Source organism: Protopterus annectens, chromosome 2.part1, assembly GCF_019279795.1.
Source record: "Protopterus annectens isolate FY-2018-M chromosome 2.part1, PAN1.0, whole genome shotgun sequence".
NCBI lineage: Eukaryota > Metazoa > Chordata > Ceratodontiformes > Protopteridae > Protopterus > Protopterus annectens.
The window spans coordinates 583100273-583121918 of NC_056729.1; the positions used below are offsets into that span (position 1 = coordinate 583100273).

Sequence of the window (21646 nt, forward strand, 5' to 3'; positions counted from 1 at the left end):
ATGTGGTATAATAAGAGTTAGTAAACACGGACATGAATTATGATTGCAAAATAAATGGAAAAAACACAATCAAAGAGTTAGGAACAAGAGTACCCACAAACAAAGCTATTTTGGCATATATACCTCAGTCAAAGGCCTCCTAAGGTTCAAAACCATAAACAATGAAGACAAACTACATATAGGGAGATCACCATCAGCAACTAAGACACCTACATATATGGAAACCATTAGCCGAATCCAATGAACTACAAGAAAATTTAATAATTAATTAAATTTCTATCCTGACTTGAAATGGTAATGTTGCTACAAACTGAAAAAAAAGTTAGTAACAGCACTCACAACCTACGCTACAATATCAAAACCGGATGTTCTTATTATAAACATAACTATATAAAAAGATATGTAAAATAAATACATGACATCATCACTAATATTTTCTTCCAGAAAACATCATAGATAGATATTTAAAATGTTATTCTTAACAGCAACTAAATACTATAAAAATTCAGAAAATACAACGATATTCATAAAATGCCCTAATCCTGTTGTATTAAATACTTTACTTTTAATTATTTGACTAGAGTGTATCTACCAAAGTTAGAAAAACATACTCTGTAGTCCATCTAAATTACTGACTACATCAGTGCTACACTCTGTATTATTTAAATAAGCCACCTAAAATAGCTTTAAAAGATACAAGAATTCCTAAGTAAACAAACAACTCAGAACAGTTTTTGAAATTGGCATGACTTTCTGTTTATTGTATGTTACCAAGAGGTGAACTCTGCCTGGTCTTACATGACAAAGTCTGATCTGGTTCGGTTGGAAAGTTTAGCCAACTTCAGATCAGGGATCTTAACTAAAAATAATAGTATAGAAAAAAATATAGCAGGCATATCATAGAAAGCTTTCTTAGGTTATAGGTATATCACTGTTGTATTTCAGCACTACTCTAGGACAGTCCACAACTGTCCCAGTCATTGTAGGTGAAGAAGCCGTATCATTCCTCTGTACTCGAGGTCTAAACTAAGGTCTCCCTCTGGTTCATCTTAACTTCTTCACCCATCTGCTACTCTACTTATGTCCATCGATAGATAGCCACATGCTATAAATTGGCGGCTTAAATCATTCAACTCCTGTTCAAAAACATCATCACTCATATACAACCTGGACATCCTTAATGACGGACCTTTACTTATATTCCCAAAAATATGTTGCGGGTGCATATTTTTGGGAATATAATTAGAGGTCACACATTAAGGATGTCCAGAGAATTTGTACGGTGGTTAGGAGAAACTGGAAAATTCTCTAGGCCGACAATGGCATTAAGAGGCTTATTGGACAGGTACCAGTATTCAGCTTAAGAAATTGATTGAATTTAAAATGTATGTTGTGTAGGGATATACATCCTCCCTCACTTGGATCAGGCTCTTTGGGTTCGCATAAGATGGGTACTTACCCATGCAGAAGTTGTAAGGGATGTCAATACATTGATACTTCCAACTGTTTCCAATATCCAGTGACAAAAAGAGTATATATACCTCAATTACATGCTAACTGTCGCACTAAGAATATACTGTATCTTGCCAAGTGCTCACTCTGTGAATCATATTATGTTAGGAAATGAACCGAATGCTAAAGGAACGGATTCTATGACACGACTGATGTGCAGTTGATGGCTAAACATAAAGCACTTGCTCAACACTCCTTTGTTTTTATGGTGGTGTACAGTGGATATAAAAAGTGTACACACCCCTGTTAAAATACCATTTTTTTCGTGATGTATGTTTTTTGGATCTCAGGAAGAGCTTTGGCTTTAAAGCGCTTATCTGTCATTTTTTTTTATCTCATTCCACTGACTCAATAAATTTTAGTTTTACTTGCTGTGGTGGCTCGAGTGGGTCTTTTAAGATTTTAATTTATTTATTTTTTTTTCCATAGGAGAGAGAGAGAGAGAGAGAGATTTCAAGAAAAACATAGTATATTTTTTTGGGGGGGTGGTGAGCATGTGTTTTGAGGTGCAAAACAGTGTTTCAGTGTTTGTTAAAGCTTCCTGAGTAATTTCTTGGAGACGTGCTAGCTTGTGTGTCACTTTCATATTGTATTAGTGAGGCTTGCTGTGTGGATGTGTGGAGAGTGCTGGTGAGAATGTTACAGAGGAGTGGACCAAGGACAGAGCCTTATGGTACATCAGTGGTGAATGGGAGGTATGGAGAGAATGTGTAGTGCCATTTTACTGACTATACCTACTGGACAAGTAGCTTTTGAACCACAGAAAAGTGGGCGGAGATAAACCAAGTGAGTACATTTGAAGTAGACATTTAGTGTGTCAAATTCTGTCAAAGGCTTTAGAGAAGTCTAGAAATAAGGAGGTTAGTTTGCTGTTATCTCTAGCTTTCTTGATAGTATCAATAAAGATTAGAAGTGCAGTTCTAGTACTCTGGGAGAGATAGAAACAGGGCTATGTGGGGGACAGAGTTCTTGCAGGAGATACTTTTGTAACTGATTTGGAATACTTTTTTTAAGTAGTTTGCAGATACATTTTTTCAAGTAGTTTGCAGAGGAGGAATAACATTGCTGCCTACAGGTCTAAAATTTGTGCTCTCTGAAATTTCCTCCTTTGTGCAGAGGGATAAGGTGTGCTTTTTTAAAAGAGACAGGGAATGTGGGATTTCTAAACTGATTATTATTTATAAGGATTGAGACAGGACAGGCAATGCTATTGGCTGCTACTTTAGGGTACTCGCTTGGAAGTTAATCAGCTGAAAAAAAGCATGGTTGAGTTTGTCTAAAAGTAGTTTTATATAGGACATGGACACATGTGACTATTGGGCAGGGTTGAGATTAGACGTTGGGTTTTAATTTTAAGAGCAGATTTCAAATGGTAGAGGTCAGAACATGCCTGAAAGAGAAGTATTTACTAATGTATGTATGTTGGGGATGGTAAGGTTTTAGTAAGACTAAAGCTGAAAGATTTGGTGGTGCTGGTGTGAGTTGGGGTTGGCGTTGGCATCATAACAGAATTACTGTATTTTATTAGACAAGCAACTGTCTGTAGGAAATGCAAGTTACACCGAGTTGCTATACCATCTGTTCTGGAAAGTGTGGTGGGGGTTGTTTAAGTGATACAGCCCGAGTACAGTAGATGATTGATAAACGACCAGTAGACTTAAGGATTATTTTGATTAGAGTTATGGAGGTTTGTACAATTAGCCTTATTATCTTATTTTATTTAGTTTTTGGTTTTGTTTCTGAGTTATTTATCAGTTTGAAGGTTTGGTTTGTTTTTATTTTTAACCAGGACTTCTAGGCATTGTCTATCTGCTCCATAAGCACTTTAGTTTGCTTAGAAAGCTGAGTAACTAGGTTGCTTTGACTCATTTGGCTCAGATAGGGGCATGTAAGTTCAGGGTGTTCAGGAAAGAAGTACTGATTAGCAGCACTGCTTCATTTAGTGGGATGGAATGTAACGGTGTCCAATTTAAATGATTTATGGATAAAGACAAACATGTCCTTATTGAGGTGAGACAGGTTTCTTTCTTGGTTGTAGCAGTGCTGTTCGGGTATATTCCGGATACTTCTGATAAGTGTGGTGTACGAACACTTAGTGCGTGAAGAAGGGAGCCCCTTGAGATAATATTGTTAACAGAATTGGTTAGAATGCAGTCTATAGTGCAACCATGTAAGTTTATATTGCATTTAGCAGGAAAGGGATTAACTGTGCAAACCACACAGATTTCTGGTACTGTTTGAGGTTTCATTATTAATATCTGCCAGTCAATATTAAGATCACCAAGAATGATAGTTTCCTGTTGGAACCTTGATGAGGCCCACTGAATAACTTCCTTCTGGTCCAGAATTTTGTTACCTGAAGGTATGCAGACAGCAGTCGTACATATACCTTTGCGGTTACAGAAGTAAGGATTTCAGGATTTGAGAATGGGAAGGATAGAGAGAGTTCCAGTGTGTATTGGTAGACTAAACCTACTCCTCCACCTTTTTTTCTTTTTCCTGTCAAGTTTGAGAATATTGTAGCCAGAGAAAGAATTTGTTCAACCTTTGTGTGGTATTAGACAAGTTTCAGTTAATGCCATGATATGATATCTAGGTTATGGTGGTCTAGCTAAGGATAGATTTCAAGAATCTTACTTCATACTTTGCAGAGGTTTATGTTGAAGAAGTGAAGGCTGTAGATTTTTTTGTATTTTGTAAGTTAGATGAGAGTTTGCTGAGGAATGCAAGTGCAGTCTGAGTAAGGTGTTCAGGGTCGGGGTTGGATGGTTTCCCCATATCATCATCATCATCACTACCACCACTGTCACCAACCCCCTTTTTTCCATTTTCTACATGGGGTGGGATGTCATGTCAATTATCGCCATCTCTCTTGATTCAATGCCACTCTTCTTCTACCCTTATTGTCAGCCATGCCTTACTGTTGCAGGTCTTCACAATCTATCCAAATTTTGGTGGACCCCTTCTTTTTCTCCTGCCTTCTTCCAGTCTGTTCTCAAATCTTCATCAGATTCCCTTATGCTTTTCTGCAAATGTGCCCAAACCACTGCAAACTGTTCTCTTTGACCTTTTCTGCAATTGGAGCTACTCTGGCTTCTGCTCTAATGTCATCATTCTTTCTCTGTCTCACAATGTGCATACTATCACCCATCTGAGGCACTTCATCTTTATCAGCTCTTGCTTCCTCAACTGTTCTGCCTTTACTGTCCAGGCTATCTTATACCATACAGAAGTACTGGTTGTGCCATTGTTTGGTACACCCTAATTTTCAACTTCTTTGGCATTCTACACTCAGTGCAGTTTGCTGCATCCCCTCTGATTCTAGTTCTGACCTCCTCTCTCAGACTTCCATTCTCCTCAACCACCCCTCTCAAACATTTGAAGCTGTTAATCTGTTCCACTATTTTCCCTTCTACCTCAATTCTCAGCTTTGTATGACTTCTTCCATTTGCTACCATTACAGTGGTCTTATCTGTACTAAGTTTCATCCTATATACTTTAAGTTTTCCATTCCATTTCCGTATCCTTTGCTGAAGTTCTTGTCCACGGTTTGCCTGTAATGCCACATCGTCTACATACCGCAGCTTTGCTGATCCGTCTCCTCCAGCCCGTTTGGTAATGTAGTGCACCACCAGTATAAACAGCAGTGGGTTTAGAACTGAACCCTGATGCACACCCACTCCCACTGGGAACCCCTCTGTGAGACTGAACACTATTTGTACTGGAGTCTTTGGGTCCTTATACATAGCCTGCACTAATTCTACCAATGTTTCTGGGATTTTAAATCACCTCAAGTCTGCCCAAATCATCTTTCTTGGGATCTAGTCATATGCTTTCTCCAAGTTTAGGAATGCCCAGTTGGACTTCTTCCCTCATCTCCAACTCCTTCTCAACTATATGCCTCACTGCAAACATAAGACACTTGTGCTGCATCCTGATCTGAATCCAAACTGCTCATCTCTCTTTTTAGTTTTTACAACTTTGCATATTCATTTATCAATCACCCCCTTCAAGACTTTCATGCAGTGGGACACGAGTTTGATACCTCTATACTACCTACACTTGTGAATGTCTCCTTTGTTCTTGAACACACTGGCACTAGTATGCTTATTCTGAGGTCATCTGGGAATTGCCTCTCTCACCATACTGTTGTGAGTACCCTCAGGATCGCTCTCGACCCATGTCACTCAACATCTTTATCATATCTGCTGTGATCTCATCTGAGCCTACTGCTTTCCCAGATTTCATTTTTCTCTGTGCATGTCCCACCAAACCATTCTACTGACATTGCAAAAGAGGTTTAGATCCCCTGACTGAGTATCTCTGATGCCATTTGATTTGCTGATATACATTTAAGTAAATCAGTAACAGTCAGAGGATGCCTTATATAGACCAGATGCTGGCCACCTCTTACCAGTCTATAGGATACCGAGTATAGTGACAGGTCTTTGAGTTGGTCCATGTAGAACATGCTGTTAAGGTCTTGTATCCTTTTAGTAAGGCATCTCTGTGGGCATTTCAGTTGTTTTATGTGTCTGGACATATACATGCCAAAGGGGGCATTATATTCATTTATTTGCCTAATGAGGGCTTAGTAAAGGGGGACAATGACATCCCTAGCTTTAGACATAATACCTTTGTTTACAGGCTGTACAGTATAAAAGGGATTTTTTATAACAATAGATACAAGCTGCTCAAAAGTTTAGTCACTTGTCCACATAAACTCCCAAATTCTGAACGAAGTTAAGTCTTTGGGGCATACTGTCAATGTGCTAGTTCTCTGGCTGTAGATAACTTCCCAAATGATAGACTATTATGAATTTTGCCCTATCTTTACATTGGAATCTGAATGCCATGAGACTGTCACTAATTCTGATGATATCCCTCACTGTCTTCGGAAGCCTCTTCCTCACCACAACTCCCACACCATTTCCAGTCTATCCTCCTCCTGAGTAGTGGACTCTAGATCCCAAGCCAAGTGGCTTTGCTGCACTACCCTTTCATCTTGTCTCCTGAATACATAAGATGTCCAATTACCTCTTTACTATCAATGTTATCCACTTCCAAGTTGCATCCCGTCGGTAAACCTACACTGAATGTAGCAATTCTTAGTTCTTGTTTGGTAAGTTGATTGGTTTTGCATCCATCTTTTGCTCAGCAAATTTATCCCTGGTAACCAAAGCTGGGCAACTGGACACCAGAGAGCTAGCAGCTTATTGACTCAGGGCTGCTGGACTTTATGACGGGCAAACACTGGCAAATAGGGGCACGTACACTCCTCCCACCATTAACATGGGTCCATGGTTAGCACTGACATGGTGAACAGTCTTATCTGTTTACTCCTTGCTGGAGGATACTGCACACCACAGTTGATGCCCAAACCAGTTAACCTATACAACTCTTCCCCCTATAGGCACCATCTAGAGTCTGTGCTGCTGCTCACAACTCCATTTTGGCAGAGTTTGAGGTGGAAACACTCAGCATGGTATTGGGAGGTGAAAAGAATCTCACAGAGACACAGGGAAAACAAGCAAACACATGGGACTGGCCAGAGGTCAAGACTGAACCTTATACCTTGTGCATGAGAGATGACTTTAACCATTAAGCCAAGTAGTCTTTATGGAGGTCTCCATATTTTTTTTAAAATGTGATTGCAGTGCCACAAGGAGAGTGGCTATTTCTTGTTAACTTTATGGTGGAAAGATGACTTACTTTGTAGGGAGAAGTTTGTGTTAAGATGATTTATTCTGTTTAAGTCAATGAAGGAGATGGAGAGTAGGTTTACAGCTAAAGAGAAGTGGGAGTGAGTGGAAATATGGTAGTGTGTTTCAGTACAAGACGTTGGAAGGTGACTGATATAAAGAGTGAATGGGAGTGAGGTAGAGTGTGCTAGAGGCCACAGATGTATTAAGAAGATCAGATAGCAGTTGATCACTACTAAGGAAGAAGTATGGAGATAGAATGGACGACAAGTACAGGAGAAGAAGAGATTAAGTAGGTTTCTCAAGCAAGTAGAAATGAAGAGGAAGGGAAGTAGGTGTTTGGAGCAATAGAGAGAGAGAGAGAGAGAGAGAGAGAGAGAGAGTAAGAAGAAAGGTAGCAGATGTGGGCAGGAGATTTTCTGATCCGTTTAGTTATGGTCAGATTAGAAGGCAGGAGATCCATGTTTGTGAGGGACGGTTGATGGATGGAGTATGAGAACAGTGGAATGAGGTAGAACAGCAGTGTAGTGGAAACAGAGTACGAGTAGTAGAAAAAGTGTGGTCTATGAAGAATGAGTGATGTTATAGATTGAGGATGACTTTAGGGTTGTGGTGAAAGATTTGGTTTGCATATAAGGTGGTCAATATTGAGTGGCTAAGCATAATTATGGGTAGAGATAATGGAGTTTAAATGTAGTGTGGGAGGGTAGGTGAGAACTGGGGGTAAGATACAGGAGCAGAATGAGACGAAACAGTGGGAGAGCAAATACAGTGGATTTCACCCCAACCACAGAAACACAGCAATGGGCTACAGCAAAAACAATCAATAACATTCTATTACTTTTTGGCAAGTATGTTTGCTTTGGTCTGACTTTGGGCACATGCATCATAAAGGGGGGAAGATTAAGTATACACATAAAATAAGGTGGTAGTGTTTAGAAAATAATGTTGACCATAGGAAAAAATTTTATACAAAGGTTGGAAAACTGAGGGACAGGTATGGCTATGGAGTTTCCCTGGTTTGCACAGTTGATAAGAAAACCAGACAGCCTCTATCAATAGCTGGTAAACAGCAAATCAGTTCACAAATGCATAATTTTCAAACACTTGCAGTTTTTAAACTTTGTCAGACTTCATATGGGTGTTATGAAGTAATACTGTTGTCTCCTCAAAATACTAGTTTGCAGCTGCTTGGGTTGACTGAACATTTTTTATTCCAGTAAATAATGTTTAAATGCATGGCACTGGAAAAAAAAGAGTAGAAAATGGGGAGAGACTTAAAATGTGAATAGGTTACAAGAAAGTATTTCACAGCTAAATACCTTACAGTACAAGAAACACACAGACAAATTAGTACAGCATAAGTGTGACAGTGGTACAGTAAAAGGCAGAGGAGGGGAAAAAAGGATTTAGTTATAGAACAGATCTAGCCAATTCACTTTCAGCACAAGCTACTCCCTCCATGCAGGGGTGGCTCATGCTACTGGTCTGCAGGACTGCAGCCCCCCCCCCAGCTGTAAACAAAGAAGAAAATAAAATAAAAAAAAAGAAAATACAAAAATAAAGACACAAGTTGCAGAATTTCTTGACTGCTGGTGAACTGCATGCACACAGAATCCAGACCGTCTCACCAGCAGTCTGGATTAGGAAGAGAGCATGCAGAAGCACTATCCCAGAAGTGTATGTAGTTACAAATGCATTGACTTGAATGGGGGATTGGATTGCAATGTCCACAGGCTGGGTAGCACCCAGCTTGCTGCTCTTGTGGGAAGGACTTGCTCTTGTTATTGTGGGCTGGATGGAAGGACATGCCTAGATGTGATATGGTGTTGGGTAGAGAACAGGCTTGAACCCTGTACCTTTGGCCCAGGTGGAAGAGCCTGAACTCCCTACCTACCCACCATTTGCAAAGAATTTGCAGATTTTTTCCTCATACTTGTTCTGTTCTGCTCCTCATAAAATCTGCGGTTTCTGTATTTTTTCTGTCCTTAAAGTCAGTAATGTATTGGTGCAGTGGTAGCATTGTTGCCTAACAACTATAGGTTCTCTGGTTTAATTCCTGGCTGGGGTGCCTTCTGTGTGGAGTCTGCATGTCTTTCCTATGTTTGTGTGGTTTTTCTCTGGGTGCTCTGGTGTCCTCCCGTCTTACAAAACCACGTCTGGAGCGTTTCTCCCTGGGCCTCTGCTGAAAATTGGCTTTTGTTCCAAGTCAGACTTTCCTGGTTAATAAATGTTAAATAAAAATGACAAACATTTGAATTTCAGACTTCATATTCTTCAGAAAGTACACAGTAACACAAAAGCTTTTATTCTAGCAATGTTCTAAGTTTATAAGATGGATATTTGAAATGTGTCCCTATTGTTGGGACTGTATTCCCCCATTATTAGTTTCATCCACTTTTTGTGTGCTAAGGTTGAGAGCTATGGTAAGAACTGAGTATGTTTGGGGGGTTGTATTCCCCCATTGCTGGCTTTGTCCAGGTGTTTTTTGCTAAGAGGTTGAGAGCTATGGTGAGAACGGAATTCACTGACTATGTTTGGGGGCTGTATTCCCCCATTATTGGCTTTGTTCAGGTGTCTTGTGCCAAGAGGTTGACAGCTATGGTGAAAACTGAATTCACTAAATGGTAGCCGTTTAAGTTTCAGTCTTCCTGTCTTTCACCAACCAGCTGATTTGTCATGGTGGTATGTTGCTCCGACTGTTTTGCATAGGGTCCTGGGTTCAAGCCTTGGCAGTGAAATGTACGGTGGTAGCACAGCATGTTATTCTAGCAACTTTCCAACATTATACAAGCAATGTTTAAAATGTGCCTCTGGGTTTTGGGCTTTCCAGATTTCTTGTGCTGCAAAGTTCAGAGATACAGCTGAGTGAGTAGATTTTACAAGGAGCTGAGAGCTGCAGGGGAGCAAAAGTTTAGTGTTGCTTATGCTGAGTCTGCTTGCATTGTTAATAGCACAACAGGTAGTGTACTTGTTTTTGATGCAGAAGGCTGTGGGTTCTACTCCCACAGTTGACAGATGCATTGCTGATACTGTACTGTGTTGCAAAGGGGGTGGGTGATGTACTCCTTTTTGGCGAAGATACATAGTAACTATGAACCTATCAGTTTGCCATCCATTTCCCTATTGCAATATTACTTTTTAATTTTAGTGTAAGATAGGCAATTTATTCCTCAAGGGCAACAGGCACTTTATTTGTAGATGAAACAATGAAATATAAAGTTGTTTGCTAGCAGCAACCTCTTCATTAGTTACAGATCTCTTTAATGTGGAATTATTTAGATGACTTTTACTTTTTCAGAGATTGTGCATATGTACTGATACCGGTGGACTGTGATGGAAATGTTCTGAATTGGGCAGTTTGTCATTATTGGTGCATGCATTTTACTTCATTGTTTACTGGAAAAGGCTACGCTTTAAAACTATGGTATATCGTCGTGGCTGGGGATGAATAAAAAATTTAGAGCGCTAAAAAAATAAAGTGCTGGTATCGTGGCTGCAGGGGGGAGGCTCCATTTGACCATGATTTTGTCAAGGGCGGCAAACTCAAAGACAACCCTGGCTGAACTACACCTCTCAACTGTCCAGGTTTTTGCAGAATGAATAGATTTTTGCTTCTTATTTTTGGTTTGTTCCTCATAAAATTTAAGTTTTTTTCCGGCAAACCATTTAGGAATTAAGTCACTAAATAATGACAGGCACTGAGTTTCAGACTTCATAACCTTCAGAAGAATGCATGCTAAAGCAAGCCCTGTTATTCTATCAACTGTCTCAGTTTATACAAGAGCAATTTTTAGTACTGTTTTTATATGTTCCCCCAATATATTTGGCCTTGTCCAGATTTCCTGCATTAACAGGTTGAGAGGGGCATGCAAATAAATTGCTTTATAGAATTAGGCATATTCAAACCTCTCAACTGTCCCCGATTTTGGTTCAAAATGTTGCTCTTCCCCTAATAATCCCTCCGCAAAATGGCAATTTTGGAAGAAAACATGGAGGGTTTACAATTAATAAATAACTGTACTAAGAGTTCTAGATTACTTTTATTTCAGAAATGCATGTAGATTCTTTTATTTTATCAGCTGCTCAAGTTAGCAGTACTAATATTAAAAAAGTGTCCCTTCTTTGGCAGGTTCCCAGCTGTATTGTGTGGGTACTTTATATTTTTGCATCACATTTTTGGTCCATTTTTCATAAAATTGTGTTTTTTTGGCAAATTAGTGGCAAATCATTAAAGACTGAAGTTAGAAAATCATGACAGACATTTAAGTTTCAGATTTCCTACCCTTCAGAAAATTCATACTAATGCAAAACCTACTATTCTATTATCTTTCTAAGTTTATAAAAACAATATTTAAAAATTGTCCTTATTTTGGGGCCTTTGTCCCACTTCTCTGTAAGGCTTTGTCCAGATTTCTTGCTCTGAGCTTGAGAGGTATGACAAATGTGTCAGGGCCATCACAGTCAGCCAGAGACATTTCAAATTGTGACATACTTGTTGCACCCCACTCCCCTATGTAGTGACTCTGGATGTGTCCAAGCAAGGCAAGGAGCAGTTATGCAGTGTAAATGTGCAGAGTATCCCCCCATCCAAGGTAGACACAAGTACTACAGTGGCTTTTCATCTGTCCTTGATTTTGCAGAATGTTCTGGTTTCTGTCATTTTTATACTGTTGATTTATGCTTATTACTATTCAGAAAGTGCCTGTTGCTCTGTGTTTAAGTAGCAATGCTTTAATGACAATCAGGTAAACTTGTCTGAGATTGTAAGATGCAAGGAAGTTTTAATAAGCATACTGTTAAAACATTGCCAGCACTGAAAGTCTTTCTGTTGTTGCCATGCAGAGAATACTTACATAACTAGATAACGTACAAGCCTTGGGTATTGAAATGCATATGACAGTATTTGTAATAAAGGACAGGATTACATTATTTTAAGAAGCTCATTACACCTGATGGAGATTTACAGTCATCTTTGCAGGCTTTACCTGCAAACTAAACAGAATGCCAATCTATCGTGTGGTCCATAACCTGTGCAGTAATCCTTTAAGCAATGTATGTTGAGCTTTTTACTTTGATCATGTTTTCACCATGAAACAAGTAGATAGTTGTTGTCAGGCAGCAGGTCAATTTGGATAAGAAATATTTTTACAAGTGGGGGGTATCACAGAGATTGCTATGTTCACCATGTTACTTGGTACTTTAATAAAGCTGAATATAAATTATAATTAGAACTGCAGTGCAAGGAGAAGTGGTTTGAGTTGAGTGCTGCTCGTTTTTTTTATAATTTATTTTGAGTGGCATTCCAGTAATGTATTTAAAAAGTAATTTTTTTCATGCATCACAACATTTTTGTTTCCATCTAGATATTAAGTAAGCTGTCATGCAGCCAATGCACTGAAATATTTTTTTCTTCTGCACTTCATTTTGCCTTGATTGGACTCTCATAATGATGTTTTGGCACTCAGGGCAGCATATTTAATTAAAGTTACAGTTTTGATGGTTTTGAGCATAGCCCCACCCCTTTCTAGTTGGCCACACCTATTCACATTGACCCCACCCATTCAACTGTCTCCTGCAGCCCCCCTTGGATTTGAAGTCACCAGCCGCCACTGCCTCCACGGTATAGACATAAGAGGGAGAAATCATTTGTCTGTGAGAAGAACACAACAGTGAATTTATGTAAAATCAGTAAAACTACATAAAGGCATACAGACCTCAACCTTATGAGCTTCAGTTTCTACAGACTAAGTGTAACATGATTTATTTCTTTTAAAAAGATCCTGGAAACATGTATGTAGTAAAGCTAATATGTGGAAAACACAACAAGAGTGGAGGGTAATGGAGCAAGGACCTGTGATTAAAACATGACTGTGGTTACTACTATGACTACACCGGTAGTCGATTAATTAGAAGTACAATTTCTTTTAAGATTAAAACAGCCACAGGTGAAAATAACAACTACTACTGCAGTACCAGCTTATGCACATCTCTAGCTAATTACATTAAATGCAGGCAGCATTTCAATATTTACAGACCTTTAAGAAAATCCTGCTACTATATGTTATGTGAATGGCAACCACATTGTTTGTATCTAACATAATGCAAAAATCAGAACCACAGATAACTGGGTAACAGGTCCTTAACTGTATACAGCAGCGCAGTAAACTTGCATATTACAGAAATATGTGCATCCGTAACAGTTCCTAATGACTACAGGACAGCAGCACTGACAGAAATCTGAATTAGTATGTATTTCAATAATGAAGGCTTACTATGATATCTCAGTGGCTGGAGGGACACAAGACTACCTTGCACTGCAACCCAGGGAAACTGATTTGGGATTGAGTTTGAAAATGGTGCCAAAGTTCAAGCTAAGCTATCTGGATTGGGGGTTGCAGGCAGGAAGCAATAAACCTACTATTTCCACCCACTCACGCCACCAGAGAAACACAGCATTAGAACAAAAATAATGAATGAAATTCTGTTACTTTCAGGCAAATGTTTGCCTTTGTCCTGCTTTGAGCACATATTTATTTTATTTATTTACATTTGTTGACTGGTAGTGTCCGACTGGACGTAGGTCCATTTTCAGCGGAGGCCCGGGGAGAAAAGCTCCACAGTTAAAATAAACAGACAGTAGTTACATTGAATTACATAGCGATTAACAATTTAACATAGCAATTACTTACAACATATTTACAGATGAAGAACATAGTACATCAGCAGACAACTAGAATCTATATCTGTGAAGTACATAACAGACATTAACAAATGTTACAATAAGAAGTTCCTGCTGTATAATAAGTACTAGGCTTATGAGCATCTGAGCTTGCTATAATCAAGGTAGTTAGTGGAGTGGAAAGAAAGGTAGTGGTTGGATGGGGTGGGTGATATTAGAGTAGGAGTTGCAAGGGCATAGCCAGCATGTTTTTAGGTGCGCTTTTAGTAAAGTTTTGAAGTGGGTGCATGATGGTATGGAGGTAACTGTGGGTGGGAGGGAGTTCCATAATTTGGCTATGGTGCAAGAGAATAGTGCTTCACCAGCAGAGTTATTGGCTTTAGTGATCTGCAAGTGATTTTTGTTGCTGGATCTTAGTGGTCTGGTGGTGCGATAGGGTTGGAGTAGATTCTAGAGGGATGGGACATTTAATGGATGGTTTACTAGTTTGTGGGCAAGTGAGAGTTGATACCACTGAAGGAGGTGAGGGAGTTCAAGCCAGCCCAGTTCAGCAAGTGAGAGACAGTGGTGACTACGGTAGGATGCCCCTGTGGCGAATTTGGCGATTTTGTTGTAGCAGGTCTCTAGCTTGTTTAGATCGCATTGCCTTAGGTTGGAGGCATAAAGTAGGGTGGAGATAAGGTGGGAATTTGCTATTGAAATCTTTGCTGCTTTGGTGAGAAGTTGCTTATTTCTGTATAACGCTCCTAGTTTTTTGTGGACTTTCTTTATGGTCATGGATATGTGAATGTCAAATTTTAGTTTATTGTCTATTTCCACTCCTAGCAATTTGGTGTGTTCAGTTGGGTATATAGTGGTGTTGTCTTTTGCTGTGATTTTAAAGTGAGAGTTGTTTTGAGTATGTTTGGTGGGTTGGAAGATGAGTAGTTTAGTTTTGTTTGGGTTGAGTATTAATTGGGCATCGGATAACCAAGTTTCAACAGAGGAAAAGGCTTCCTGTGTGACTTTTTGCAGTTTGGGTAGGGACTGGGCTGAGCAGATGATGGTTGAGTAATCTGCGTATTGTATGAGTGTGCCATGTTTGGTGGCAGAGGCTAGATTATTGGTGTAAACAGAGAAGAGTAGGGGTCCAAGGATGGATCCTTGAGGAACCCCTATGGAGACAGGTAGTTGGGGAGATATGTCATTCTGTCACACAACGGATTGTTGGCGGTCAGACAGGTAACTCTGAAACCAGTTGGTGACTGATTGAGAGAAGGATAGGTTATTGAGGAAAGAGATAAGTTGTTTGTGTGGGCCCATGTCAAATGCTTTAGATAGGTCTAGGAATGTAGCAGAGGAGAGATAGCCATTGTTTTTGTTTTTATGCTGAAGGATAGTGTTAGTAAAGGAGAGTAAGGCAGTGGTGGTGCTATGGTTTGATCGGAAACCATGCTGAGTACTGGAAAGTAGGTTGTTAGTAAGGAGGTAGTCTGAGACCTGAGAGTGTATGCATCTCTCTAGCATTTTGGAGAGTGGAGAGAGAATAGCTATGGGGCGGTAACTGGTTAGTTCTGTGGACGGTCCGCCTTTGTGGAGGGGAATTATATGTGATACTTTCCACAGTGTGGGAACGTAACTTTCTGACAGAGATCGGTTAATCAAGGTGGATACTGGGTAGGCCAGAGCATCAGCTGCGATTTGCAGGTATTAACTTGGGAGGTTGTCTGCTGCTAATTTGGTGGGTTTAAGTTTAGTTATGAGTTTTTTTTTTATGTTGGAGGTAGGTACAGGAGAAAAAGAGAAGGCAGTGGGGAGATTACTAGTTGAAGGTGTGGGTTGGAGGGGAGGGGGGTTGTGTTGTTTAGCTAGTGATACTATGGTTTGTGTGAAGTGTGTGTTGAATGAGGTAGCAATATTTTCTGAGGAGTGAGGGATGTTAGGAGGAGGGGTACTGACTTTACCTGGGTGGAGGATGGAGTTTATGGAGGACCAGAATTGTTTGGGGCTGTGTTGTGAGGAGTCTAGGGCAGACTGGTAGTATTGAAATTTGTCCTGTTTTATTAACTTTTTGACTATTGCGTAGTTCTAGGAATTTCTGTCTAGTTGAGGGGGTTTTGGTTTTGCACCAGTGCTCCCACGCTTTATCCCTGTTTTTCATTTCTGACTTAGTGGTTTTCTGTAGCCATGTGGAGGGTTGTGCTTTGGTCCTGGAAAGTCTTATTGGGGTATGGTAATTACGGATGCTCAAGAAGGTAGCAAACTGCGTCATCAAGGCTGAGGTACTTTAGAGGATGCCAGTTACATTCTTTGAGGGGTGAGATGAATGTGAGTGGGTTAAAGTTTAGTTTTTTACCTATTTGATGGTAGATGACAGGTTTAGCTTGGTATAAGTATTTTTTGAGTAGAAATGTTGGGGAGTGATCACTGAGGCTATCTGATAAGCAGCCTGTTATATATGACAAGGGTCTCTTACTGACTACTATCCAATCCAGGGAAGTGTGCTTGCTGGAGTTTTTATTTATCCTGGTTGGTGACTGGACTAGAGCTGGATGAAGCCATGAAAGTTTACATGATGGGTTGGATGGTTGCCAGAACAGGATTGCCGGTCAATATTGAAATCACCTAAAATTATAGTTTCTTGGGGGAGATGGTGGGTAGACCAGCTGAGGAGGTTTTCTAGTGGAGGGATGTTTTGGCCAGGTGGGAAGTAGCATCCAATTATATTGATGGTTTTGTTTTGGTTTATTCTGAGGTTGGTATACATTATTTCGTCATTGCCTATTTGTGGAGCTGATGATTTTATCTGGTTGTTTAGATGCTGTTTAAATATTATAGCTACACCGCCTCCTTTCTTGTTTAGCCAGTCTACTCTTAGTATGCTGTAACCTGTAGGGAGTATTTGCTCACTGGTAATGTGAGGTTTTAGCCAGGTTTCTGTCATTCTGTCAGGATGACTATATCTGGGGAGTACAAGTCTATGGTGGCATGGATTTCATGGAGTTTGTTGGATAACCATAACATGCAGAGATTTCACATTTGGTCCCCATTTGTGTCAACTTCAAAACTCGGGCTGGCTTGAACTTCAAAAATCAATTCTCCTCCACTCAAAGTTCCAGTAGTTAGTTATCACCTATAAAATTCTCCATTACCACAATATATTTTTAATACTTGTCCTACCCACATTTAACTTACTCCTCTTACCACAAGCTCAACTGCTAAACAACTCTCTCACACACAACAATAAAGCTAGCTCATTATTTATTAAAAATGTTGTTGGCTCTTACTGGAATAAACTTCCCAGAACTGGACCTCCCTAGGCTCATCAAAACTTTAAAGAAACAACTAAGGTACCATTTTTATTATCATAACAATATATATATATGTATAGTATTGTATATTCTACCCTTTCTTTTCTTTCTTTTCAAAATTACTACTCTGCTTTTCCTAATAACATGGATTATTCTACTATCAGTATTGTTATTTTTATTATTATACATATCTATAAAAAAAAATGTAAATTAAGAACTGTACATTTCTGTAAAAAAAATGTTTATATGTTAATATCCTACATTCAATTTAGTTCATTATAATATAAGTTGTGTATCTTATAATGTTTTTTTTTAATGTAATGTACCAGTATATAGTGGAGCTTTTCTCCTCGGGCCTCTGCTGAAAATGGACATGTATCCAGCCAGACTTAGCCCGGTCAACAAATGTAAAATAAATAAATAAATAAAATAAAAAAATATTTAGGCTTAGTAGACGGAAGTCACTTGGCTTTCTATTGGCTGTAATATGGGAGAAGTTGTGGTTTCTAGTCTGATTATGAGGATTGGGGTTGGAGATGGTAGGGCCAGGGTTGGAGTGGATGTCTCCATTTAGTGCTAGTTTTGATACGCATGAGGTTATTAGTTTTCTCAGTTTTTGAATGTGTTTGTTTATAAGGGAAACTTTATGATTGTGCTCTGTGGGTAATAGGTATGGTGGGAGGGTTACTATGTTAAGTTGTAGGGATGCTTTATGTTTGAGTAATATAGTTGGTAGAATATGTGGGGGGTGCACAGGGATGGTTCTTGAGTTGGTGGGAGGGCAGCTAAGTGAGGGTGAGACATGAGTGGTGGTGTGAGTAGTAGTACAGTGGTAGTGGTTGAGTGGGGGAATGATGGAGCTTTGGTAGGATGTAAGATATGCAAGGAGAGTGCATGCAGGGAGCATAGGTAAGGTATGCTTGTACATGTTAGTTGAGGAGGTGCGATAGTAGTGGGAAGATGGAGGAGGCAGTGTTGAGTTAGCACTGTGGTTGCCTATTGGAAAGATGGGAGGGGTTTGTGAGTGTAATAAAGGTGGGACCACTGGGGGTGGGGAGTGAAGCAGGTAGAGACCCTGTTAGTTGCTCTTATATACACAAGTATAATTAAAGGGAGGAAAATTAAGTATTCACATAAAATAGGATGGCACTGTTCAGAAAATAATAATTTTGACAATGGGGAAAAGGTATTAATTCACAGAGAGATAAATTGAGGACAGGGTTTCCCTGGGTTGCAGAGCTGATAAAACCAGGCCAGCCTTTACTAACAGCCACTAGAGAGCAAATCATTTATGTGTATATTCAAAATACACTTGCAGTTTTTAAGCTTTGTCGGACTGTGTATGAGTTTTCTATAGGACTGCTGTTGTCTCTTCAAAATACTTCTTTGTAGCTGTTTGGATTGATGGGCAATTTACTACTCTAGTAAACCAGTACTGAATTGATGGCATATGATTGTGGCTTGGCAGAAACAATACAACTCTGCTCTGCAACCCAGGGAAGACAGTTTGAAAATTAGTTCTTAAACTTTTTTTTTTTTTAAATAAGATGCAACTGACGATGGGGACAAATCTACTAACCCAAAGGAATGCCTCATGATATATGCAGCCTGTTTGCAGGTCATACATAGGTCTTCTTGGTATTACAAATTTTCTTACTGGATGGTGACTAGCCTTTAACTAAAAGTTTACTGTGGGTCTTAAAAATTGTGGGAACAATGCATTTGTTAACTTAAGTGTGACTCAGATGACAGTTAAGAAGATTATGGCAATATTCAGCTTAATCATTACTGTAATTTCTGAAAATAAAAGTGTTGCAAGTGCTAAACACTTCTGTACAGGGATAGTAGTGGAAGCTGCTGAATGTGCAAAGAGGAATGCACAGCAATGAAGTTCCTATACTTGTTTTACAATAAAATTATATTTCTTGTTCTCTTTTCCCTAGTTTTTGAAATTAAATTCCTATATTACACTTTTTGTTGTAAAATGGAACTGACGATTTCCTATAGACACTTTAATGCACCTCTAACAACAGGAAAGCATTAGCTTTGCAATTCTTCATAACAGACTTTTCATTATGCATGTTTCAAATTTGCTTATGGCAAACGTACTGCCAGCCCAACTGCAGCGTGAACATCAACTTACGTGCTTTCTGACACACCACTTGCTGCGCCATAAATCAGTAGTCAAAACAGCAAGCAATTACAATCAGGACTGAAGCTTAATCGCAAATGCGGAGAAACCTCTAAGTCTAGCACTGACCGACAAGCTGCCATCGCAGTCAGAAAAAAAAATTCTAAAAAGCTTACTTTTAGACACAACGATAAAGATACAATGTAAAGACCACTTTAACGCTGTATTAAATTCCAATATAGCAGGAAAATAGGGGACAAGGACAAATCGATCTTCCAAACTGACCACTGTGTCCAGTAATACAAGTGATGACAGATTTACTTTATAAAAGATAAAAAGACTGGCAGACTATAGGTACCCGTGATTACAGCTGTAGATGGAAACATTTAAAGTCTTAACAGTTTTACTTGGGGCTGTTAGTGTTTTTGTTACCAAAATAAGCACAACTCGTCCTGAGTGTAAACATACATGCTTCAAACACCCTTACCATTCCATTTTTTATGCCGGTCTTTGCTGCCCCACCACCTCCTGCAGTGATGACTAAACCACTTTCTGGACTTATCTTAATTGTATACAGAGGAAACTGTGCCCGGTACAACTCGGGATGTTTACGCCGACCCATACTTCTCCTTCTTACAGGTGATCTCCAGTTTCCATGACAAAAAATGAGGCTGAGCGTTTGTCGTTATCACGTGATTCCGGTCTTTGACGTCGTATTTCCCTAGAATTGTTGGCAGTGGCTGATTAGTTTTGACAGGACGGAGACCGGCCACGTCGTAGTGTCACGTGACCGGTACTTAGCTTTGTTACATAATTTGGGCTCTTGGAGCATGTAATTTAGGGGTGAGTAATAATAAAGTTATGCAGTGTTTATCTGCAGAATTGCAGATTACTACAAAGGTTGTGTTAAAAAATAAGTAACGCGGGATTTTATTCAGTATCCTCACTCGTTTTAATGTCAGTACACAACATTGCTAGGATGTGCTACCCTCACTTAAACACGTGTCCTTTCTATTTGTATTTTGCCCACGTATTAACTGAGTACAGAGGAAGTAGCATTTTGAACACGATTTAGTTCCATACTGGCTTTTACTATTTTTATTTAATTTTATGCCTGATGGTTCTGTCAATAACTTGTTAGATTCTCCAAACTTTATATGTTTTTTTACGTTCTGGAGATTTCTGGGTTATCCAACAGTGTAGTACCTCGCAGGATGCGCAGTAGCAAACCCCGCCCCTAAACGCCCACAACTGACATTGCGACATTAATAGTAATTAGCTGTAATATTGCAATATTAGTAAATTAAAATATAGGGTGGCCATGGTGGTTAGCGTTGCCGGCTCATAGCAAGAGGTTCGCCGGTTTGATTCTTGGCTGGGTTGCCTTTTGTGCGGAGTCTGCATGTCCGTCACGTGGGTTTCCTCCGGGTGCTCCGGTTTCATCCCAAAGACATGCAGTAGGTGGATTGGACACTCTAAGTTGGCCCTAGGTTGTGAGTGTGTGTGCCTTCTGTGGAAGGTTGGGCACCGGGCTGGCAACTCGACACTGTAAAACTCCACTACCAATCATGTGCGGACAGATGATCCGCTGTGGCGACCCCTAACAGGGAAAAACCGAAAGAAGAAGAAGTTAATTAAAATATAGCTTTTAACAGTATTTAATAGCGAAAAACAAATACCGATATATACCGCAATATAGCTTTTAACAGAATTTAATAGCGGAAAAAAAATACCAACATATAGGTTCATAGGTTCATAGGTTCATACTAGGCTATCTGCCCTAGGGCATTTATAAGCCTAGCCAGAATGTGTTTGGCTTTCGCCACCCATTTTAAATTTATTTTGCTATGCCCTTTTTTGAGGTTAGTATACTGTGCCTCTATCTAACAGTGACACAGAAGTGATACCCGGGGTAAACCTATGATCTCCCATCCACTCATCAAGATTCCTCTTGAAGAGAGTCAATGAGGGACTCTGCCTAACCTGGACTGGGATTTTATTCCAGAGTGAAGGGAGCCTCTGGGTTATGAATCTGTCCCTCCAGCATGTCCTATTTATTTCAGTGCTGAGGTTCAAGTCTCTCGAGCGTAGCTCGATGGGATTTGGATTTTCTGAGGTGCAGCATGTCCATTAATTCCGGGTTGGACATGGCTTTATACGTCAGGCACAGATCTCCTCTGAACAGGCGGTATGCCACTAAGTAGAGCTGGAGTTTCTTTAACCGGGCAGCATATGGCATCTGTTTGAGCCCTTTGATCCTCTTGGTGAGGTACTTTTGGGGTCTTTCCAGTTGCTGCAGGTGTCTGGTAAGGTACATCCCAAAAGGGCA

At 39.7% G+C, this 21646-nt stretch overlaps 1 protein-coding gene across 1 annotated transcript in view; it reads right to left on the bottom strand.

Moving 5' to 3' along the window:
* The window catches only part of PREB (prolactin regulatory element binding), a 491749-nt gene extending 471721 nt beyond the window's left edge, over positions 1-20028 (bottom strand). Inside the window, exon 1 of the mRNA XM_044062359.1 lies at positions 19805-20028. Coding sequence (XP_043918294.1) covers positions 19805-19939 — 135 coding nt within the window. The 5' untranslated portion in view covers positions 19940-20028. The remainder of the gene's footprint in view (positions 1-19804) is intronic.
* Between the last annotated feature and the right edge of the window lie 1618 nt (positions 20029-21646).